Below are 22,804 nucleotides of genomic sequence, written 5' to 3'. Positions count from 1 at the left end.
GACCAGGAACCTGGGGTGCTACCAAGAGTTCTTGCCCTTTAATTATATCTAGCCTATTGTCATTGTACTAATAGAATCTTTAGGTGGTAGCTGCTAAGGGGATAAAAGCCATATTCTAAAGTGGGTATATTCTAACAACCTAATTTTCTTTTCACAAGAACTGCTGACATGAGATGCTTCCATGTTGGAATGGCAAAGGGATCAGGGTGTTCAAGGATGAGGTTCGTCTTTGCCTTTGTGCTCACTCATTTGCAGCCTAACTGCCTCCTTTCACTATGGAAGGGAAACTTAAAATAAGTTCATCTGTGGCAGTGCTTTGTAGTTCTGAACAAACCTGAGGAGCTTAAAAACAAGCAAACCAACAAAAACACAAAGAGAGAAGACTCAAGCCCATGCTAAATCAACAGAGCCTTAATATCAGAATGAGCTATAGGCATTGGCATTAACAAAACTTCCCAGATAGCACTAGTGTGCAACTAGGGTTGCAATCTCCTCTGGAGTTAGACTCTGAGAAGGTGTAAAAAGGTAGTTGAATAAGGAATTTCTTGCCTGATAAGATTGATGTGGAAATCTCCTTTTCTCTATGTGGCCTTGGGGAGTACTAGGAAATGCTATATTGGCTCCAGAGGAGAGGACTCATGATATCACAAGTTTCACAACGTGCACGGAGGAGGGGGGGGGATTTCACATATCTTGTGAAAAAAAAAGATAATATTTGCAACTGATTGGATGATATGCTACTCAAAGTAGTCCCAGGTCAGGTTCCTGTTTGACTGCCACCTCCTTCACTGAGGGAATAGGAGAAACAGGAGTAAAGTTGGACATCCTAAGCCCATCAGTACACACAGGACAGGTCAGCTGAGGGTCATCAAGGCCATCATCTGACCCTCACTACCAGTGCTGCCTCCATTTTCCAGTCTCTTCATGCCCCGCCTTGCTTCTCCTGGGTTTTTGGAGATTAGTTCACAGTCACAAATGACATCTCCTGTACCCACTGGCTACTCTCCCACCATCTTGACTAAAATTGAAACTTTAGAAATAGACCTTTGGGTTGATGTGAGAGACACAAGAGAATAGCTTTCAAGTAGAGACTGTACCGCAGCTGAAATATTTACAAGGTGGTCAAGGTGGTTACACGAATTACTTTAGGGTAATGATGAGGTGGCCAGCACTCAATAAATATTTGTTGAGTAAGTGCATGGATGGGAGGCAGGCATCCATGAAAGATAGATCTCATTGGTTTTTCCAGTTTAACTGTCTCGTGAAATATATCTTGTGACAGAATTTTATGTGAAGTTTAGGGCCAGGTCACGTGATAGAACCAATCTGCATTTGGTTGAAGACTCATAAAACCCCTCAAAACAGAAAATCTTCCAAGACACTCTTGTGATAGGTGAAAATGTCAGCCTATTATGAAGATGGAAGATTTGGATCTGAGAGGCTCATTACTAGTAGCTGCTACCTTGTGTTACCCTAGAAATGTGCTCATATGGAAAAGCACTATGTTAGGGACAAAATGAGGGAGCCCACAGAGGCAGCCACTCAGCATTGAGTGTGGAAGATTGGTTTGGGATTTTGGGTTGCAGCTTAGTATATCATTCCTTGTATGTAATCTTGCTCCTTTAGGGATTTCCCAAAATGTATTTCACTTGGAGCATTTAAAAAAATATAAAATAATTCCTGAATGGAATTGGAGTGTGAATCTCCTGGTTCCTTGGAATTCCCTAGGTTTTCTGTGACCCCAATTCGGATTCCCATGCTTCTGGGTGGTCAGAAAAGTCTGTATATTACCTCCTCACATCTGAACCCCTAGACTGTAGCTGCATTGGTGAACACATACATTGTCTCCTCCCTATGCATAGTTTATTCATTTTATACCAAGCCTTGAAAAGACTCCATAAAGTTTTCTCTACTATGAAGTTTCAAGTAGTAAAAACTATTTCATGCCTTGGAAACTAAGAGAAGATAATAACCCTATGGGGATCTCCTGGGGCCAACCCTCTTCCCAGAAGGCAGGGTAGGATATTAACACCTTAATCACTATAGACATGTTGCTGGGATTCCCATCCAAGCTCTACTAGGTGTGTGACCTTGGAGACATCATTTACCCTCTTTGTGTTTCAGAATTTTTCATGTGTAGAGTTGGGATAAAAGTAATATCCACCTCATAGAGTACGCATATTAAATGAATTTAAGTGAATAAATCACTTCAGACCAGTACCTGGATACAAGTAGTCAATAAATGCTATCATGATTCATCAAATATTTGTTTCTCAAATACTCTTTGCTCAGCACTATGGAAGAAGGTGCAGGGAGGGGTAAAGATCAACCAGACATGTAGTATAGTAGGAGAGATAAAACAGGAACAAAAATAATTATAAAATAGGGCTTACATAATACAAAATATGCCTTACAGAGCTTTGAAACGCTAATTTTTAAAAGTACTAGTCTAAAGACAAACGTTTTAAATATATTTTATTTTAAAATAGGAGCTTCGGATAAATGGAAGAATTGAATCTATTTTACTAGGAGCATTTTTTTTTTTAAACAGAATAATTGAATCCCACCTCTGGAAAGATTTCTTCCCAATTCTAACACTTAAGTGATAATTTTCTTCCTATAAATGTCCATTCATTATGCCCTACTGTACCTGAGGGTAATGTGAGTTTGCTTTGTGAATGTGGGTGGGAAGACTGAGTTATTCACATATTACTTGCTCCTTCTTTTCCTGGACAAAAGGGTGTCTGACCTGGGGATATAGTGTGCAGGTGGGAGGCAGAATCATAGCTAACTGAGAAGAGTATCCACATATTAGCACTGAAATTCTCACAGCTGAGGAGTCTGTCCTCCATTTTTCATGAGTCTGAACTTACCAAATGTGGATATATTTTCAGATAAATGAACTCTCTCCCCCTTCTCCAGCAGTAGTGTTAAGTTAGTTAGTTAAGACATTGACCTGCAATGTGTATTTTATATATAAGGGGCATTCATCTCTTATCCATTACTACTTACCAATTACACAGAAAACTTGATATTTTACTCCTAGCAGAAATAGCACTGTGCACTGTCAATCATGTCATGAAGCCCCCGGGATGTACAAGATACATAGACTCATTTTCAAAAATTTCAGAGCCACTGGGCATGCATTTAAAAATATTTTCTATCCATCCTCTTCTTGTTCCCATAAAACATCTCTTTTAAATGTTATTGCTGGGTGCAATGTTATTATCAAAGGTATTTCTAAACTCACTTCTCAATTGAGCAAAAAAAAAGTGAATTATAAATTTAAAGGTAAGATAGAGCTTATCTAGAAGGAAACTAGAAGACTGCACTATTCCAGGATCTTTCTGTATTAAGAGCCAAGACTAATACATCATCTTCCACTGGTATCTGCCAACAATGATTGAATGGCTTTGTCCTTCAAGTCTCATATTTAAGTTCATTAGTTTATCAGTGTGCCAGGTGCTGGGGACACAAACATGACTATGACACAATTCCTTCACCGACAGGGCACATTACTCCACTGGGGAGACAAAGAAGTCAGGTGACCAGCCACCTCAGTTCCTAGGACTAAGGGATTTCTCAGGGCATGAGACTTTAAGTTTTAAAACTGGGACAGTCCTGGGTAAATTGGGACAAGAAGAAAAGGTGACTTTTCTGCTGGTTCAGAGAAAGCCTCAGAAAAAGGGGACACTGGAGGAGGCTCTAGAATGCATTTTGCCAGATGGAGAGGGGGCATTTGAGAAGGAGAGTAGGGGACACAAAAGCATTTAGGAATATTAACTTTTGCTTAACTAGAGTAGAAGACAAGTGAATACACAGATGCACATGATTGCCTGTGGCTGGTGTGGGAGCCAGAGGTAGAGCAAGAGGATGAAAGCTACAAGACTGGAAAACCAGTTCCAAGTCATGGTATGGGGCTTGGTTTTGTCAGCAAGTCTCCCTACTTCCATTATGACTTAAGTCTAATGGATAGCTGTAGCTCTGAAAGTCTTCATCATGGAGGATATGCCTTATTCCTGAACTTGGGGGGGCATTATGAGTTTTCCCATATCAGCCAGATTGGAAAATTGTGGTGCTCCCTAGAATTCTCAATCCTTTCAGCACCATTTTACTGGTCACCTCCAATGCACTAGGTATTGTTCTTTCCTGGATGAATAAGAGGTGCTCCAGGACTATGAAGAATAACTTTGTCCAGGGAACTAGACATTATCATGTGTTGGGAGGTATGAGAATAACCTGACCTGTAATATACTCTGTGTGTTGAACTGGATTGTTATTGATTAATAAATTATTTATGTGCTGTTAAAATGTGAAGTCATGCTACAGTGTTAAGTCCTCTGAACTGCATACATCACTCACATATAATGATAGACATACAAAGCCATGGATACAGGAACACTTTGGAGCCTGACTCCAAGGACAGTCAAAGAATTAGCAAAGACACTCAGAATAGTGAGGAATCATGCAGCCAACATCACCAATATCTGCAATTAACCAGGAAGGAGGAAGACAGGGAAAGAGTGCTAATAAATGGGGGATGGACAAGACTGGGGGCAGTACTGTGGCCGATTCTCACAGTCAACTGGACATGAAGATAATTCCAATTCCATCTGGTACCAAAACTCCCAACATTTCCAGGTCCAATAACAATAGTGAGAAAGATATTAAAACATATTATGTTTGACTATTGGGTCTTTATTACTGCCTGGACCGGGGGAAATCAAATATATAGCTATTCCTTTTACACACTGGAAAGTGATGCAGGAGGAACTAGAAAGCCAACCAACAAACAAAAAAACACTCTTATTTTGATACTTGGCATAAACTTTTACTATGATACCATGGGGCCTGAGTGTGGGCAGAAGGCTCTCGTTCTGGGAAGGTAAAGACCCTGGGAAGAAAGGCATGGGAAAAAAAAGAAAGAAAGTAGTGGGAATAGAGAATAACGGTTTAGCAGAACTAAGAGCAAAGAAAGGTGGAAATGAATTACTCCACGGTTGTTTTCAATAGGTTGTTTTTTGCAGGACAAGTATTGTTGCAGAGTTTCACATAATTAGCATACAACGTTTAAAATTATGCCATTACTGTAAGAGCAAAGCTTCATACAGATTAGATGATAGTTCCATGTAGCTGTAATGGGGTATGTATTTTCACATAACGTGTTTGTTCCTTTTCATAATACGCACCAGGAAGGCGAATTTAGGCTCCCACATCAGGCTGAGTTTATATTTTTCATTCTGAATCGTTAAATAAAGATGAAAGGTGTGATGTTGAATATTTCAGAAGCGCATTCCATTTTGCAGTTTTAAAGTTACTTAGTTCCTGTTCTGATTTAAATTATTTAATAGATGCCACAATTTGGGGAGAAAACAATTGTTTGAAGAAAGAATGTCAGCCTTGTAAACAAAGGAGAAAATAAAGGGAGAATGGTGAATGGTAGAGGGAGTAGGAACTATTATTCATTGAACAAACACTATATGCCAAACCCTCAGCTAAACAGGCTCCATACTTTTAATTCATGTGGTCTTCAAAGTGGGTAAATGATTTTCTGCAGATCTCACAGCAAGGGGCAGGTGTGTGATTCAAGCCCAGCTCTGTGTAGTGCCAAATCCAACAATACTGATTTATGTGGTTCTGACACAAATACACACTTACTTTTCAAATGACATAATTTACGTATATACAGGCATGGACTATGTTTGTAATCCTTAATATACTTTATCCAGGCGATTCTCAACTTCTTTTCACCAGAATTCATTGTGAAACTGGTAACTTTCACAGTATTGTAAATTACAACAGGGAAATGGATGCAAAAAGGGCAAAATTTTTTAAAATATGGCACATTATTTTGATTATGAAATGATTTTGTTTTTTTTAGACCACCCATAGATTACGTACATAGAAATGGGGACTTAGGTTTCATAAGAAAACGTGTGTGTGTGTGTGTGTGTGTGTGTGTGTGTGTGTTTTGCATACTGTGAAAAATGAAATGGTAATGAGAATATGGGTGAGGAACTAGGAGCCCTGGCTTTGCATAATGCGGTTTTTAAACCAGAAAAGTCTCCTTCAAGGATTGCCTTTCAGATTCACTGAGGGTTAATCTTAACTCAATTTACTTGAACTCTGCTCTTTAAACTGTGGAAGTCGAACATAAGTCATGTCTCTGGCAATTATGATATCGATCATAAGATGATTCGGCACTAATATTTATGAACAGGTTAAGGTTGTATGTGAGTGAGAATGAGGGAGTCAATAATAACACAAATATGCATGTCTTATCTCAAATTTGATAAGGGCATGTGAGGTCCTACTGAGGTCCAGTGATACAATAAGAAATGAAAATGAGATACTTACTCAGCAGGAAATTTCTTACATGGCAACACAGTGGAATCTAGAGAACTGCTCAACTCTCTCCCTGGCACATAAAGGTTATCTGTGAGCTGTGGACTCATGAGGAAGAACAGGGGTGAGGGGCGCCATCTGCACTCTCTGCTATCCTCAATCTCACGTGTTCATCTAGGGTTTCACTAACATGAAAGCCACTTAAAAAGAGTCCGAGTTGTCATTCTCTCCTAGTGTTGAGACCCAATCAGTATTCAGAGTTTAAGCTACATTTGAAGGTGGAATCCACCACTCACTACCTTTGTGAAGTTCTCCTGATACCTCTGAACTGCAATGGCCCATCTGTAAATATCCTACTTACCTCATGGGACTATTTTGAGGAGCACACAGAAAAACTGTATGAAAGCATTTAAAGATGGAACATTATGGAAATTTAAGTTGATTTTAATGTTATTTTATATTTAGAGTATGAGAGTTAACTAGAGCTTAAATATGGACAACATAAAGTCTCTAAATTCCTGTCCTGGGCTGTAATTCTATTCTCACCTTGTAGTTTGATGGCTTGACTTCTAGAAGTTTCTCCATCCATGAAACATGAATAATAGCATCTAACATAAAGTTTTGTGGTGATGATTTAATGAGTTACGTAAAATACCAACCATCTACCAAGTAGGTAGGTACCAACTTAATAGATGCTAGCTATTAATATTACTTTTCTGGGTTGACTGATAGTTACTAAGTATTTACACATTAAGTCAATGTCACAAAGTAAACTACTAAGTAATGTTACAGAAAAAGAAAAGAAAATAATTCCTATCACTTTATCTATCTGAAAATATATTCACCTTTTTTTTTTTGCACCTAATTAAAATGGAAGAAAGGGAAGTAAGAACTGGATGAGGGGACTTTGTCAGCCTCCATACGTGAGTGTTGTGCTTAATGGAAATCTGAACTAATGTTTTAACATTATGATGAACTTAACAAATGGTGCTTAATAAGCTGTCAGAAACTACATACCTAATGGTGAGTTTCTTCTAGACTACATTAGTGCAAAACTAATTTCACTGGTTCATCACAGCAAATTGACTTTCTTTTGCCTGTATGTAGTAGAGCTGGCTAACCTTCTAAGCCACAGCGTAGAGTATTTTTTTTCCCCTGACAATTTTGAAGTTCATCTTATGTAGCTAGATTGAATTTAAATGTGAAATCTTATAATACAGATCTTTTTTAATCCACCTGTTTTTAGTATACAATTAGCTGGATCTATTTTAATATCATTTGGTCTAATTAAATGCAACGTCACCTGTTAAACACTAGTAATAAATAATGTTTAACAATATCGCTTCACATCATAAGAAAGGGGAAAACAACATTCCCTTCGAATGTATTCAGCTTTGATAATAGTTCTTACCCTGACTTTTTGTTTATAAGCTTATATTTATCTTTCTGCCCTTTTAATGACAATTGTAACCACCATCTCATGTCTGTAGATATGAAGTACATTTATATTTTTTCCATAGCTTTGTGAGGAGATTCTATTATAATAATCCACCCTTTTTGGAAGCCTTCTTTCCATAACACTCATGTGATGGGATGGTTAAAACCATTAAAATAAAATTCAAAAAAGTGGTAATGTATATGTTATTGTCTAGCCAAATAACAAGTGGAAATTGAAAGAAAATGCTTTCAGATTTTAAGTATTCTTTGATCAGCAGTTATAATGAGAAAATAATGAGGCTCACACAGGAAAATGGCCAAAATTATCCTTGTTAACACAAGGTACAGTAGATATTCCTTGAACTAGCAGAGACCTTAGCAATCACCTAATCCAAACCGCTCATTTGACAGATAAAAGCCAGGGAGGTTAAGTATAATTTTGCACTTGCCTGTGAATTCAAAATCATGGATGCAAAAAGGACAAGTATTACTAACATCATGGTCTGTGACACAGCATGAATTTTGAACACCATTATCTGCATACTGAAAAAGACGAGACTAAAGTTCTCATGTGGGGGTGGAGGGGCATTACATTTTACCCATTTAGGGTGACCATCCTCTATTTTATTCAATAATAGGCTGCCCAAAGGATGACATCAATAGGCCACTTCCTGGGTTTGACTAAGTTCCCTCATCCCTGACAGTACTAACATCTCTCTGAGCTGAATGTGATTCTAGTTATGTATCCATTAAAGATCTAAAAAGATCCTAAATGCTAGCCAAGTACTTTAATTCCAGAAAGAATTCTTTTCTAACACTGGGGGAAAAAATGGCTGTGTTGTTTCAGTATGCTAGTTTTCTACTTGCTGTGATCCTGAGGGATTTTTAGGATAATTTTGACTCCATGGAATTTTCACTTTATGTACTAACTTTAGAACTTAGTCTAAGATAGGATTCCAAAGTATGTGATGATACGGATTGGTAGCATGGGACAACAATCTGCAGTTTACCCACAAGAAGCCTAGCATGTTTAATCCAGAGAGAGAATAGCTAAACTATAGAAGCTAACTGTTCTACAAATTATAGAATAATAACAGTGATCTTGGGGTGCCTGGGTTGGTCAGTCGGTTAAGTGTCTGACTTCAGCTCAGGTCATGATCTCATGGTTCATGAGTGAGATAGCTCAGAGCCCGGAGCCTGCTTTGGATTCTGTGTCTCCCTCTCTCTCTGTCCACCCCCCTCCTCTCTCTCTCTCAAAAATAAATAAACATTAAAAATTTTAAAAAGAAAGAATAATAGCAATGATCTCTTTATGTGTTATATAACATTGCCTTGGCTTGGCAAGAGGCAAACAGGATTGTCCAGTTGAAGATAGTAGCAGCTTTCTGATGTGTTGCCTTGCTATGAACCCCATTGGACTGGAGTCCCCTCCTCCAATGGCAGGAACAGCAATTCCCACAAGGCTGTAGGTCTTCTCAGTGCAGGAATAATATCCTCCACACAGCTCATATCCAGCTCAAAGGGTTGTCTGCAACTGCCTTGAACAGCAGGTCCCCCAAATGCAGACTGTCTTCCCTGCTGTTCCCAAGGCTATTTTCGAGTTCTCATGGTCCTATAAAAATGGTGGAGAAGGAAGAAGCATGATCTTTCCTCAGGAGCACACAGCATGGTGTTTCTGGTTGTGACTACTCCTGTCCTCTTTCTCCCTGTAATGCTGAGGGCTCAGGGACTGTGTCCCTCACACTGCTGCCTCCATGACAAGTTCCTCTGCTCTGTTCTACCTGGTGTGCTACTGGGCTATATGCCTATGCTTCACCTCTGCAGGAGCACCTAACAAGAGCCTGATTTAATTTGCTAGATTCATAAAAAAATGCCTAAAGACAAAAAAAACCCCAAAGTTTTACAAATATATTCATAAATATATTCATAAATATATTCTCAAAGAAAAGTTGATGCTGGACTTCAAGACAAAGAAAATAATTCATTAGAATTGTAAAAATTGTCTTAAAAAACATTTATATGTAACTCTGATGCCAAGGGTGAATAATTCATTGTTATTTCTAAAATTCCATTTGCAATTAAACCAATTTAAACTTCTGGATGCTCAGAACATTCTTTATTTGGAACCTGAAGGTTTGTTAAATAAGGTGGTTTATGAGATCAAAGAGTTTCTAATAAGAGTGTTTTTAATTAGAAGTTTTCTTTCCTTCATTTGAAAAGACATTCAGGGGAGGAGAAGGTAACTAGAATACAGAACACATTTTGATCATATTAGAATGAAGCAGCAGTGGTGAAGGGCCTCACAGCATGACAAATTATCTCTGATCTCAGGTGAGGGATGGATGAGGGGTGTGCATTCAGATCCCGACTGGATGGTAGTGGTAAGAAGAAAGATTGGACATGGAACTTCACTTTGGTTGAAAGGATCATAGTTTAAAAATATTTGAGGGAATCTGGCATAAAGAGTAAAAGGAAGCCATAAGCCTTTCTTCTGATCTGTGGTTGAACTGTAGTGTTAGGAAAGTAAATCAATAGCCAGTTGAAATTTATATAATATGAGTGAGTAGTACAGAGGAGGTAAGTAGGAATCGCCAATTACATACTATCAGAAATGCTAATGTAGGGTGCCTGGGTGGCTCAGTCAGTTAAGTGTTCAACTCTTCATCTCGGCTCAGGTCATGATCTCATGACTTGTGAGATCGAGCCCCATATTGGGCTCTGTGCTGACAGCATGGAGCCTGCTTGGGATTCTCTCTCCCTGTCTCTCTGCCCCTTCCCTGCTCATGCGTGTGCATTCTCTCTCTCTCTCTCTCTCTCTCTCTCTCTCTCTCTCAAAAATAAGTAAATAAACATTTATCTATATATCTATATATCTATAGCTATATATATTTTTTTAAAGAAATGCTAGTGTAAAATAGAAAGAGGATGTGTATGAAGCTAGGGTGTCCCTCACTTATAAGACCAGATTGCTTGTTTCTTCCAGGCTGAAAGGAGTGACAGCACAAAGGAAGAAACTGGCCTGGCTCAGAGCAGAGGAGGTAAAAATATAAAGCTGCTGACTTAGCAAAACAATTACTTGTAGTTCAGAAGAGATCAAGTGCCCCACATTTATTTCAATAGACCTGTTCCCTTTGTTCAGCTGTGAAATGAGCTGATTTATACTTGTTTAATGAATATGAGAAAATATTTTGTCAGGTAAAGACATTTTATATTAGTATAGAAATACAGCTACTCTACTGAACAGTCTCTCTTTGCTATATAGGGCATCAGACTTCATCAAACTTCAGCCTAACTGGCCAGATGTCCTTGGAGAACTCAGTGAAGTCTTCAGAGGATTGGTCCCCTTGTTTGTAAATGTTGTGACTGTCATTTGGGATAATGGATGTGAAAGCACATTAAAAGTTAAAATAATGCCTTGTATGGAAACCAATTTGACAATAAATTTCATATATTAAAAAAAAATAAAATAAAATAATGCCTTAAATATTACTATTTCTACTATTACTTTCACAAATCCCAGCTATATGAGATTACATATACAGTAGATAATTATGACCAGAATAATGTCCTTAGGAATTAGTCTGAAACCTCAATCCCTTTGGAAGCCACAGAAGCATCATACTCTGCAGTCCTTGCTTTATGATTTCAATGGGCTTACGGAATGATCACTAATTCTAAAGAAACACTGTTCTTTATTCCATGTGGCATGCTCTCACCATGAAATTAAATGGCATCTTCCTTACAAATCAAATCATTTCCCTTAGAGTTGTTCACTTTTGGGGGTATAGTGTAATCATGAATGCGCTGCAGAAGTAATGCCATAAGGAGAAGCCTTATCCATGTTATTGGGACACACAAAATAAAAATAACTAACATTTATTAAGCACTTGCTCAATACGTGTCAATTGCTAAGCACCAACTGTGGCATGAGACTATCCAGGTTCAAATTCTGGCTCTATTATTTAGCACCTGTAAAACTATCTGTACCGCAGTTTCTTTCTAAAGTGAGGATAACAATACAGACTTCAAAGGTTTTTTTGTTTTTGTTTTTTGCGAGGATTAAATGAGCTAGTATGTGTAAAGCGCTTTGAATACCACTTGGCATGTGGTAAGCTCACAATAAAAGGTCTTCCTCTCCTCTCCTCTGTCCCTTCCCTCTCCTCCTCCCCCTCTTCATCCTCCTCCTCCATGATGTGTCTACTCAAGATCTCCCAGCTGGGAAGCTGCAGGACTGGCATCCTGTGAGACTCTGTAGCCCATACTCTTGGCTACTAACTGATAGTAATTGATATTACCAAATGCTATTGACAAGATTTGGAGTTCACCATAGCATAGAACATCACGGAGCAAGTGCATGGTACTTCAGTTTAGCATCTTCTCTTGCATACATTTGTAAGTTGGGGAAAGGATTTCTTTGTTAAACAGCTGTTTTGATAGCATTAAGAAAAGTTTGCCATTGTTTGACAGAAAAAAACTGAAAGTTTGAAAAAGTAACTTTCAGTATAGGAAAAAAAAAAGTCTCTAAGGACAAACAAGATTTTAAAAGGGTACTCTTATCTGTTTATTTCTAATTGGAAATGTTTTACCTTCATGCTGACTTTTAAAAAAGTCTAAAGTTGGGAAGTTTTTTCTTGGAAAATTTAGAAAACTACTCAAAGGCATGAAGGAGGGAAACATTCTTAAGATATGGTATTGAGTTAAAATCCTCCCTAACCACTTTCCAACTTGCAACATCATGACGAATACTCACCATTAACCATGAAATGAATGTGATTTTCCTTTTACATTTAATGTTACATTGAGGATATTATGCAGTATCTTTCAGACTTTCTGGAATTGTGTACAAGTAACATTTTATGGTAGCAGATGCGTGACATCACATGAAAAACTTATAAAACCTTTACATGAAAATCACATCTGTCAGTCCCCACTATCATTTTAACTGTGGTTATATGGTTTGCTTCTCCGTCTGTGACAGAGGAGGCAGCTTTGCCTGAAAGCTGTTCCAGGAAATTGTGTCTTCTGGACTAGCTAGTTAAGCAAATTGTGTAACTGCCATTGAAACCAAAATGTACCCAGCAGACATAATTTCACAAAAGAGGAGAAAAAAACCACATTTGTACAAAAGTCACAGCTGTTCAACTCTACATTTTGCACTTTTCTCATTGAAAAATTTTTTTCTCTTCTGTATGAACAGTGACAGTTACATTTCTAGTTAGCAACTGTAGGCCTTCTTAATACATTGCTAAGTACTGTGCTATCATGGATTTGGTGTCTGTCAGAAGAAATTGGGCTAACTTCTGCCTGCTGCTCCATAGAATAGAAACTTGGTCCATCTGCCCTGTCTACAGATGAAATAAGGGAAGATGTTGAGTAGGGCCCATTGTTCTCTAAAATGCAGAGCTGTGCGGCTGCCTCTGCTGCTCCAAACTAGTGCCAACATCCCATGTTAAGGTCCACATAATATGAACTCTTCTTCTTTCAGGTCTTACAAATCTTAATCCTGGTGGTCACCTTGTCCAGAGTCACTCTCAAGTCATTGCTAATGGAGCTAAAGGCTCAGAATGCTTGGGTCAGGAGATGGTCTCAGGATGCCTGGGTGGCTCAGTTGGTTAAGTGTGCAGCTCTTGATCTCGGCTCAGGTTCCTGGGATCGAGCCCTGAGTTGGGCTCTGTGCAGATGGCGAGGAGCCTGCTGGGGATTCTCTCTCCTTCTCTCTCTGCCCCTTCTCTGCTTATGCATGTGCTTTCTCTCTCTCAAAATAAATAAATGAACTTTAAAAAATGTAAAAAAAAAAACATCTCGCAGGCTGTGTGCGACATGACCTCCCCTTGTTGGACACCTTCCTTTCACTGTGAACCTGTACTAGAGGTGGGCCAGGGAGATGTTCTCTAGGGACCCCTCATTCTTCTTAGTGATGAGTTTCAGAGGCTTGTTCAGACCATTACAGGCTTATGCTAAATTTGTGGGATGCATTTCGAGCAAAAGCTTGGAGTCTAGGCTCTACAGTCAGAGTGCCTGGGTCTAAATTACAGCCATTCCTCTCAATAATGTGTGATACTGGTTAAGTTACATAACTTCATCAGCTGGGATTTTCCTATCTCTACACTTCAGACAATCTACCTCCTTATCACTATAGTGAGAATTATAAATGTGGTAAATAAAGGCTGTTGAGCACTTAACCCAGTTCATGGCACATACTAGGCACTCATTAATGTCAACTATCCTGATGATATGGTAAGGATGATGGTGGTGATAATTTTTCTGACTTTTGAATATAATAAACCTAAAATCTTAAAAGTGATTTTGCACAGGACAGAATTGTGGCATAGAAGGGTAAAATCGGTAATAGTGGTCAAAACCTATTCAATTCAGGTTTTTCAGTTTCGAGTTGTATGAACACTTTCCTCCTATAGATCGCTGGAATTGCTATCTGCTTGTCTGAGGCTGACAAGGAGTATGAGTGCTTGTGTAACTGGGCCAGAGGCACAGGCTCATTTCAATCCAACATGCCCTGCTGACGACAGAAGGTCCACTCTGAAACTTCTGCTCCCAGACACTGGTCTATTTGAACAGAGTGACAGGCTGCTAAGTTAGACTTCTAGTGTCCCTGCACAGGCTTTTTTGGCCACTAGGTGGGAAGGTGGAATGTTTGTCATATTTTGTAACCATACCTCTAATTGTGTGAGTGTGTAATTAAACACACAAAAAATGATAGCTCTACAGAAAACCCGCTGTCTATCATTATTAATAGAATTTGTGAATCAACATTTTCTGGACTACAGATTTACAATGAAGACCATCTTGCTCTGTTTCATTAGCTGAATATTAATGTTACAAACGTATATGATTCCAAGATATTGATACCAATGTTATCACTACAATTATAAACAGTGTCTTAATCTAGGTATATTGTATCTTATATATAATGATAATCTGTAATGAAAAGTTGACATAACAACTTAAATTAGACATTTATTATTTTTTGGTATAACTGTATGAAATCAGGTGGCCTTTATTCAAGAAAAATACTTTATGGGCTGAAAGTGATGAATAACCACTACACTCAATATGCAGTGTTTCCACTTCATACAGTTTCCACCAATAAGACTACTTTAGAACCAATACATACCTTGTGAAAATAACAGTGTAATAGTGATGCAATTCACATTTTTTTGGAACAGTTAAAACAAACCACATAAATAGATATATTCCAGTTAAAATGGACAAGTTGTCTTTGTTGTGACAGGAGATATCCCTGATTTTAAGTAATGTTTATATTACATAGGATAAATGGCGGTATTTTAATTATTTTGATAATTTTTTTCAAAGGACATTTCTAAGAAATATTGGTATATAATTATACTTAAAAATTATCTTCAGATTTGAATTATCTGTCTCAATTTTCTGGTTGGTCAGATACACCCCACACATCTACTAATTGGTGTTGGTATGTGTCACGGAATCATGTAATGGGGAAAAAGCCATGACAAGTGGTAGAACTGGATGCAACCTAAAGGAAGTTAAAACAATCTGACTCACTAATACCTGTGTGTATGATGTCACATTCACTTGAAATCTAAAACTACTAAATATGGTGGTCTGATCTAATGATATGAGATGTGACAGGGTAAATTATGAATAATTTTCTGACTATGGTGGTGATACATGAAAAATTAAGTGGAGACATATAGACAGAAATATAATTTAAGCAAAAGCAAATAAGAAAAGACAATCATTTGGAGTATAAAGGTAATTAGGACAATTGTCTTTTAGGGTTACAGCTAGTGTCCAATTCAATAATTAATTACAAGGGGTCTACCACAGCAGATCTTTACTTGAACAACACGAACTTCAATGATTAAGAAGGTAGGAAGCATTACTTTCTGATGTGTTGGGTGTCTCACCTCTATGACAGACAATTAAGACAGGGAAGAAAAGTTTGAGTTAAGTATTATTTTCCACATTGAAGCCAGCTTGCAAGCAGTTGAAGGCATGGGAGAACAACCTGAAGAATTAGAACAGGGTGGGGGCCAGCAAACTATGTCCAGCAGGACAAATTTGGCCAGCTGCCTATATTTGTAAATAAAGTTTTATTGGATGATAGCTATGCCCCTTCATTTAAGTGTTGCCTATGGTTGCGTTCAAGCTACAGTGACAGAGCAGAATAGTTATGACAGAAGTCATATGCCAACCCCGCAAAAAAAAAAAAAATTGCTATCTGGTTCTTACTGCAGTTTGCTAATATTTGGACTAAAGAAAAAAATTCTTATTCAATGAATTCTGTAAGGAAGTGTATTAAACATGAGATCTGGTTTGTCACATACCTCAGTTTTCTTTCCTTACATGGAGTTATCTTGGATTTCAGATGTAATATCTTGGATTCAGATTTAGTGAATTAAGACCAGCTAGCATTTATTGGAGACCTATAATGTTGATAAATTAATCCAGAAGCTGCAGCTATATTATTATTAAAATATGTGTATCTTAATTGATTAACAATATAGTAGAACTAAGGGGGAGGCTTATAAGTATACGCAAGTGATGTCCCTTTATTTTTGCAGTCAGTGATACCTCCAGGAATTCATTTTACTTTTTGCATCTATTGAGTATCCCCTGACATTAGAGCACTAGATATTATGTAAGAAAATGGCACGTGGTAAATGAGGTGAATTCATCTTGACTTGAAATGACTGACAGTGATGCCAAATTTGGGGGTTTTCTAGATGAAGATGAAGGAGATACTCAAGGGCAGGAAGCTTACAGATCTTACTCATCATCACCTCCCCAGCACAAAGAAGGGCTTGACACTTAGTAAAAGCTTAGTAACTGAATATTATTACCAAAACAATTTAGCAATAATGCCATTGATCACTAACCCTTCACCATCTAGATTATTATTGTTAAAAAGAATGTGATTAGAGAAAACAGAGTTAGATCTTGATAAATAATGTGAACACCTCTAGTTTTTCAGTCCTTGCATCTCTTGGGTAGTAAACTTCTCATAAGCAACATGTAGGCTTTGCTATTCACCCAAGAACATTAACAACGTTACACACTAGAAAGAATAAAAAAAATTCTCTACCAGAAGAGGGGGTTCTAGAAAAGTAAGTTGCATATTTAACTTTTGGAAGTTATGAATATTACTTGATTTTCCTTAATATATATAAAGCCCTAATAGGGGCTTTATTTGAAATAAAACAATGTATGGAGGGGGTAACTCATATTATACCATACATATACATTACATTATACATGTACATATACTATACATTAAAGCAATGCGACCTCCATTAGACAACATAAACGTCCAATCTGCAGAAAGAATACTATTAATTGGAAATGGGGCCCTAAAAGAGAAAAAAAATTCTAAATTTTATTTCATCCTTCAGCTGGAAAATACGGCTGCTTTATTTAATTGGTTTCAAAATCTATTTTAATAGAAAATCTCTTTTGCACAACTAACCAGCTCCCAACATTTTGATTGCAAAATGAAGGGCACTTACTTTGATAACTTTAATTAACACTCACTTAGAGGACAGTGTGAAACACTTTTCCAATTGGTGTTTCAGAATCATGAGTCAAAGGAAAAGAATGACAAATTAGCCAGCTGGAGAAGGAAAATACAGCTAGCTGGTGATGCTTGAGTCTGTGGATATTTCAAAGTAAGATGAAAGAGAAACAAAAGGGCTGTTAGCCACACATGCTCAAGAAATGAAATACTAACACAATTTCACAACATGTTAATAACAAGTTAATAGCAAACTTAAAGACTTACTCAACATAATAAGTGCCATATATGGGATCATCAATTTTTTCCCAGCCATATGGAAGCTCTGAAAAATAAAGAGTTATTTCTTTCAGTAAATAAGCAACAGATATCACAATTTCTGAGAACAAACTGAGGGTTGATGGGGGGTGGGAGGGAGGGCAGGGTGGGTGATGGGTATTGAGGAGGGCACCTTTTGGGATGAGCACTGGGTGTTGTATGGAAACCAATTTGACAGTAAATTTCATATATTAAAAAATAAAAAAAAAAAAAAAGTAATATAATTTAATTGTTCACGTATTGCAGAAGCAGTCTACCAAAGTGGAGGAAAGCATTCAGAGTCAGCACTAACATTCTGACACGTATTGTAGGAACTATAAGAAGCACTGACTTGAAAACTGGCAGTTAAAACACAGAGCTCTCTTCTCTGCAGATATACTGCTGGGGCTAGCTGTTGATGCCACGCCAAGCGGTAGGATGGCACGTCATCACGTTATCACCACTCAGGGCAATACAGAAGGCAAATTGCTTTCCTGACAGTGCATACCATTTTCTTATTTATTTGTATTGTTAAAAGGAGCATTTCAGGATAAAGATCATATTTTCAAAATACCTTTCTGAGGATAGCAAATAGTTTCTGATGACTGAAACAAAGGCATTATAAGTTCTCAGTTGACATTCCACAATTCAAGATGGTTAGCTGGCTATTCTCTCCACACAGGCCAGATTTTGAATGCTGCCAATATACTCTCTGGGCATGGTTTTCAAAGTCTAAAATTTTGAACCCACTTTCCTTGGCAATATGATTCATATTTTCTATTCTTCATGGTTAACTTTAATACACACATTTAAAAATATCAATAATACTGTACACGCTTCTATAGGCAAAAACATGCTATTTGAAAACAAGATTTATTTTATGACACTGTTTTCCAAATACATTGGAGCCTTTATGATTATTAACACCTATAAATATGAAGAGTATTATATTTTTCTTTGTAGATATTAATTATACATGCATAGCACTTAGAAGCTAAGGAAGATATATTGGCATGCTTTCAATGGTATGTTTAAATGAAATTTAAAAGTTTTATTATTACAGTAATAACACATGTTCACTGTAAGCAAGGCACAGTTATAGACAGAAAATTAGAATTATCTGCAGTGTTGCCATCCAGAGATAATCACTGCTAATATTTTGGTGGATATCCTTTAACTATTTTCATACATAGGTATTTGTGACTCATTTTTTCAGAGATCAGATCACAGAGTGCACATCATTTTCATAGCCTGTTATTTCTACTTGACAGAGTATCAAGGGCATCTTCAATGTGAATGAGCATTACTGCAGAATGCCACTTTTAGTGGCAGGTGGTGGTCTGCAGTATGGCTAGGGTCTGTACAACACTACCTCTTCTGTTATTGAACATTTGGGACTTTCCGGTTTTTACCTTTTATATGTCACCTGTGTTGGACTCACTAAACCTAAGTCTTCCATCATTTTCCCGGTAACTTAGTCATAATAAATTCCTATAGGTGGAATTTTGGATTAAAGGGCATCTACCCTTTTATGGCCTTTGATCTAAATTGACAGATTAGCACTGTGCTACTCACGAGATAGAAAAATTTATAATCTCACTGGGGGTGTATGAATAATTTTGTTTTTCTGTACTATCAAATCAAATGCAGGTCCACGATTCTTCATCCAAAACTTTTATGGACAGTTAGGTTTTAGAATTAAGAAGTTTTCTGATTTTCAGAAGTTAACACGATGCAAATGTCTTCTGTCCCATAACACTCCAAGCAGAGTCTGGGGAAGCAGTTTTTAATCAAATACATGAGCATTTATGCAGCCAAAATTATGTGATCTGTACCAAGAGGCACACATAAGGACTACTTCATATCAGTGAGTACTGTTTTGTTTCCAGAGTGTCCAGGTCAGGTCACATTTTGCTGCCAAATGAGTTACAAAAGACAGTTTTAAGAGCTTTTGAATTTTTGGATATTCAGATAAAGTACTGTGTATCATTATTTTAAAAACCAACCACACTGATTTTAAAATGGCAACTTGTGGTTGGTTTAAGTTACCTTCCTTGGGTTCTAGCTAGTTAGAACAGTTTTTGTAAGTTTATCCTCAGGCAATTGTGTTTTCTTTTGTACATTTCTCATTTTTAAAGGTCAATCCCTAAGAGTTCTTTATGTATTAAGGATATTAATCCTTTGTCACATGTTGCATATGTGTTTTTGAGTTTGTTTAGATTTAATTTTGAACATTTTCTTTTACACATAGATGTTTTAAATTTTATTTGGTAAATTTCTCAGCGTTTTCACTTAGGTTTTGTCATTGGAGCCTACTTAAATACTGAAGATATTTTTCTAGTGTTTCTTTATCTTGTTTTAACATAAAGTCTAAGCTATGCTTTATTTATATCTCTTAGATTAGTCATATCTGAATGAATATATAACACTAAATTGTGGAGTACCTTAAGAAATTTTTTTTCAAAATGATCATGATAGCATTACTGAATATTCACTATGATCAAGGTACTGATGGACTTACCATGTGTTAACTCATTTATCCTAAAGAACTCAGAATTTAAAATCCTTGTATTCTGCTTCCAGTGATCTTAACCAATTTAGATATCAATTTAGACACTCTGTTTAGCACAGCATAAACACACTTAATTTAGATTAAGGACAATAACAGTCCAGATGGTTTTCACCAAATCCCCCTAGCTATTGGAGAATTTGCCTATTAAAAAGAAGAATCTGTTTGACAGATATCTACTGGGTGCCCTTGACAAGCAGCAAAAGTAAAAGAATATACAGAGGATAGCAACTGATATTATGACAATTTATTAATATGGCTGAATACATGGATTCATATTTATAATAGGTTTATCATCTCATGAATACAATAATATGTAAAGTAATCACATTCAATAATGTATAGAGTAAACAGCTAACATGCTTAATTTTATGGATACTAGTCTTGTGTCTTAATGGTATTGTTATATGGAAGCATATGATGGTCGAATTTTTAAAATTATATTTTATAATGTAAACTGTTTCTTCACTTATTCCTTATCTTTGACTCATTCTTTGAGTAAGTTACTAATTCTAAGCAATGCATCCCCAAAGTACAGAGTTAATTGATTCCTTATCTTTGTAGATTTGCAATGCAAAAGGTTCTGGAAACTATTTATTTAGTATCCTGCGTCACTTGCCATCATGAAGTATTCATCAGAATTTATGGGGAATCTGATTTGCTTTGCCTAACATATCAATGTATTTTGTTTGTTTGCTTGATTGTTCTACATTTCCAAAATAAATTATTAATTCGTTCAAAACAAAATTATATATTACAAACATTTATACTCTAAAAATTGAAGTATTTTCATTATTAGTGATTCTTGACTCACAATTTTTTTGGGGGGAGGAAGCAATTTTTATTAAACATTTTATTTCAGATAAATGAATTATAATCTCATTTTTTTAAAATATATTTTTTACCACATTTGACCCAAGGTGAGAAGAGCTAAAAAAACATAATGAGAGCTAAGTGCTATGTGCTAGGCATTGTTTAAGTACATAACAAAAAACAAATAACTTAATCCTCAAAATTAACTTGTAAGGTACATTATTATCACACTCAATTACAAGATGAGGAAATGAAGATACCAAAAGATTCTGACAGTTAATTGTTCAAGTTTTAAACTCCTATTCCCAATCCAGAGCCTGCATTGTAATTAATTTATTAATTTTTCATTTACTTATTTTGAGACAAGATGATACACTAACCCTCTGTTATAAAAGCTATTATTCATTTTATTTTAAATATCTACAAGGGGTTCAGTAATAGACACATTCATCAGTTCATATATAAATGTGGCACAATGGGTATAAAAATCTACAACCGATGTTTAAATGCTCTGTATGTGTGTATATGAGTGTGTGTGTGTGTGCATGTGTGTGTGCACATGTATGTATGTGTACATTCCCCTTAATGACATTTGCTTGAGTAGTAAAGAAAGGTCTAGGCTAGAATGTCAATGAAAAAACACAAGTTTTTCTTCACTCATAAAAAGACAACTCATAAAATAAACTTCTTAGGATTATAAGCTGAATAGTATATATCTAGATGATGAAAAGTTAAAGTTAAGAATCATCTTTCACTGTGAAAATGAGCTATTTGGACTTGTGAATTAGTTTTTAAAAATGAATTGCTTCTCTTTAAAATTATGCTAATGATTGAGAAAAAGAATTTCCAATTTTGTACTGTTTGCCTAATTAGGCAAGCATGTAGCTTGGAGCTCTTGGGTCCTGGGTTATTTAGAGTACTGTATTCAACAATACCCGACACATTTGAGAATGATTAAGGTCACACTAATGAAAGAATAACATATACAATGAAACAAGGGAAAATAAACACTTGAGATCAACAAGGTTAATGCTGCATTAAAAACTGTTTTAATTGAGATTTTCCTCAGGCCATGGAACCATGGAGCAAATTCACTGACTAGATATTCGTATCATGATCCACTCTGCAAAAGTCTGTGTTAAGGTCTACATTAACTTGTAGTAAGTCTAGCCTGTAAGAAGATCAAAAGATGAAAGGGGCATCCAGTTATGCCTGGATTCTGCCATAGCCACCATGATATATATTTTTTGCTTATTTGTTTTACTCCAATTTATTTATTTGTTTATATTTATTTGTTATGTCCATTTTCATTGCCAAAAAACCAAGACTCTTTTATGCTAGCACACAAGAAGCAGTTTTCAGGCTGCAACTGGGAAACTTGTAGAATCCAAGGACAGTATTTCTTTTGGAAATGGGACTCAAATACTGGACAGATGTAAAAAAGCTAGCTAGGATATAAAACCTTAGGGTATCTCAGAAAGGTCCTGTTTGTCTCACTCACTTTGTCTTTTAAACTGTGCCTCTTTTCTCTATGTCTCTCTTTCTTTCTTTCAGTTCCAATTCCACTGTGTACATCTCCTTCTTTATTTTCTACCGTCTACTTCTCTGGCTCATCTTGCATATGTCCTGGAAAGGTCACCCCATACTTGACTCTATGTTATTTTTTAATCTCAAGCACTGCTATCACTACTTGATCTCTGAGTTTTTCAATTCTGTGACCTATCTCCCAAAGGATTCATGAATCCAGCTCATTTTCTTCAAAATAGATTCAAGTGACTTGACTTGGAAGATCAATGTAATGGTTGCCCTCAGGTGAAGAATCCACTCACAAA

At 36.6% G+C, this 22,804-nt stretch overlaps 1 protein-coding gene across 12 annotated transcripts in view; it reads right to left on the bottom strand.

The window, feature by feature from the left end:
- MAGI2 (membrane associated guanylate kinase, WW and PDZ domain containing 2) overlaps positions 1 to 22,804 on the bottom strand; it is a 1,350,742-nt gene that overhangs the window by 314,591 nt on the left and 1,013,347 nt on the right. For all 12 annotated transcript variants that reach the window (XM_058725276.1, XM_058725278.1, XM_058725277.1 and 9 more), the window contains one exon: positions 17,561 to 17,618. In XM_058725276.1, the coding sequence (XP_058581259.1) occupies positions 17,561 to 17,618 (58 nt within the window). The remainder of the gene's footprint in view (positions 1 to 17,560; positions 17,619 to 22,804) is intronic.

This window comes from Neofelis nebulosa, chromosome 4 (assembly GCF_028018385.1).
Source record: "Neofelis nebulosa isolate mNeoNeb1 chromosome 4, mNeoNeb1.pri, whole genome shotgun sequence".
Lineage (NCBI taxonomy): Eukaryota > Metazoa > Chordata > Mammalia > Carnivora > Felidae > Neofelis > Neofelis nebulosa.
Note: the sequence above shows the minus strand (reverse complement) of the source record. Positions and strands in the feature narration are given on the sequence as shown.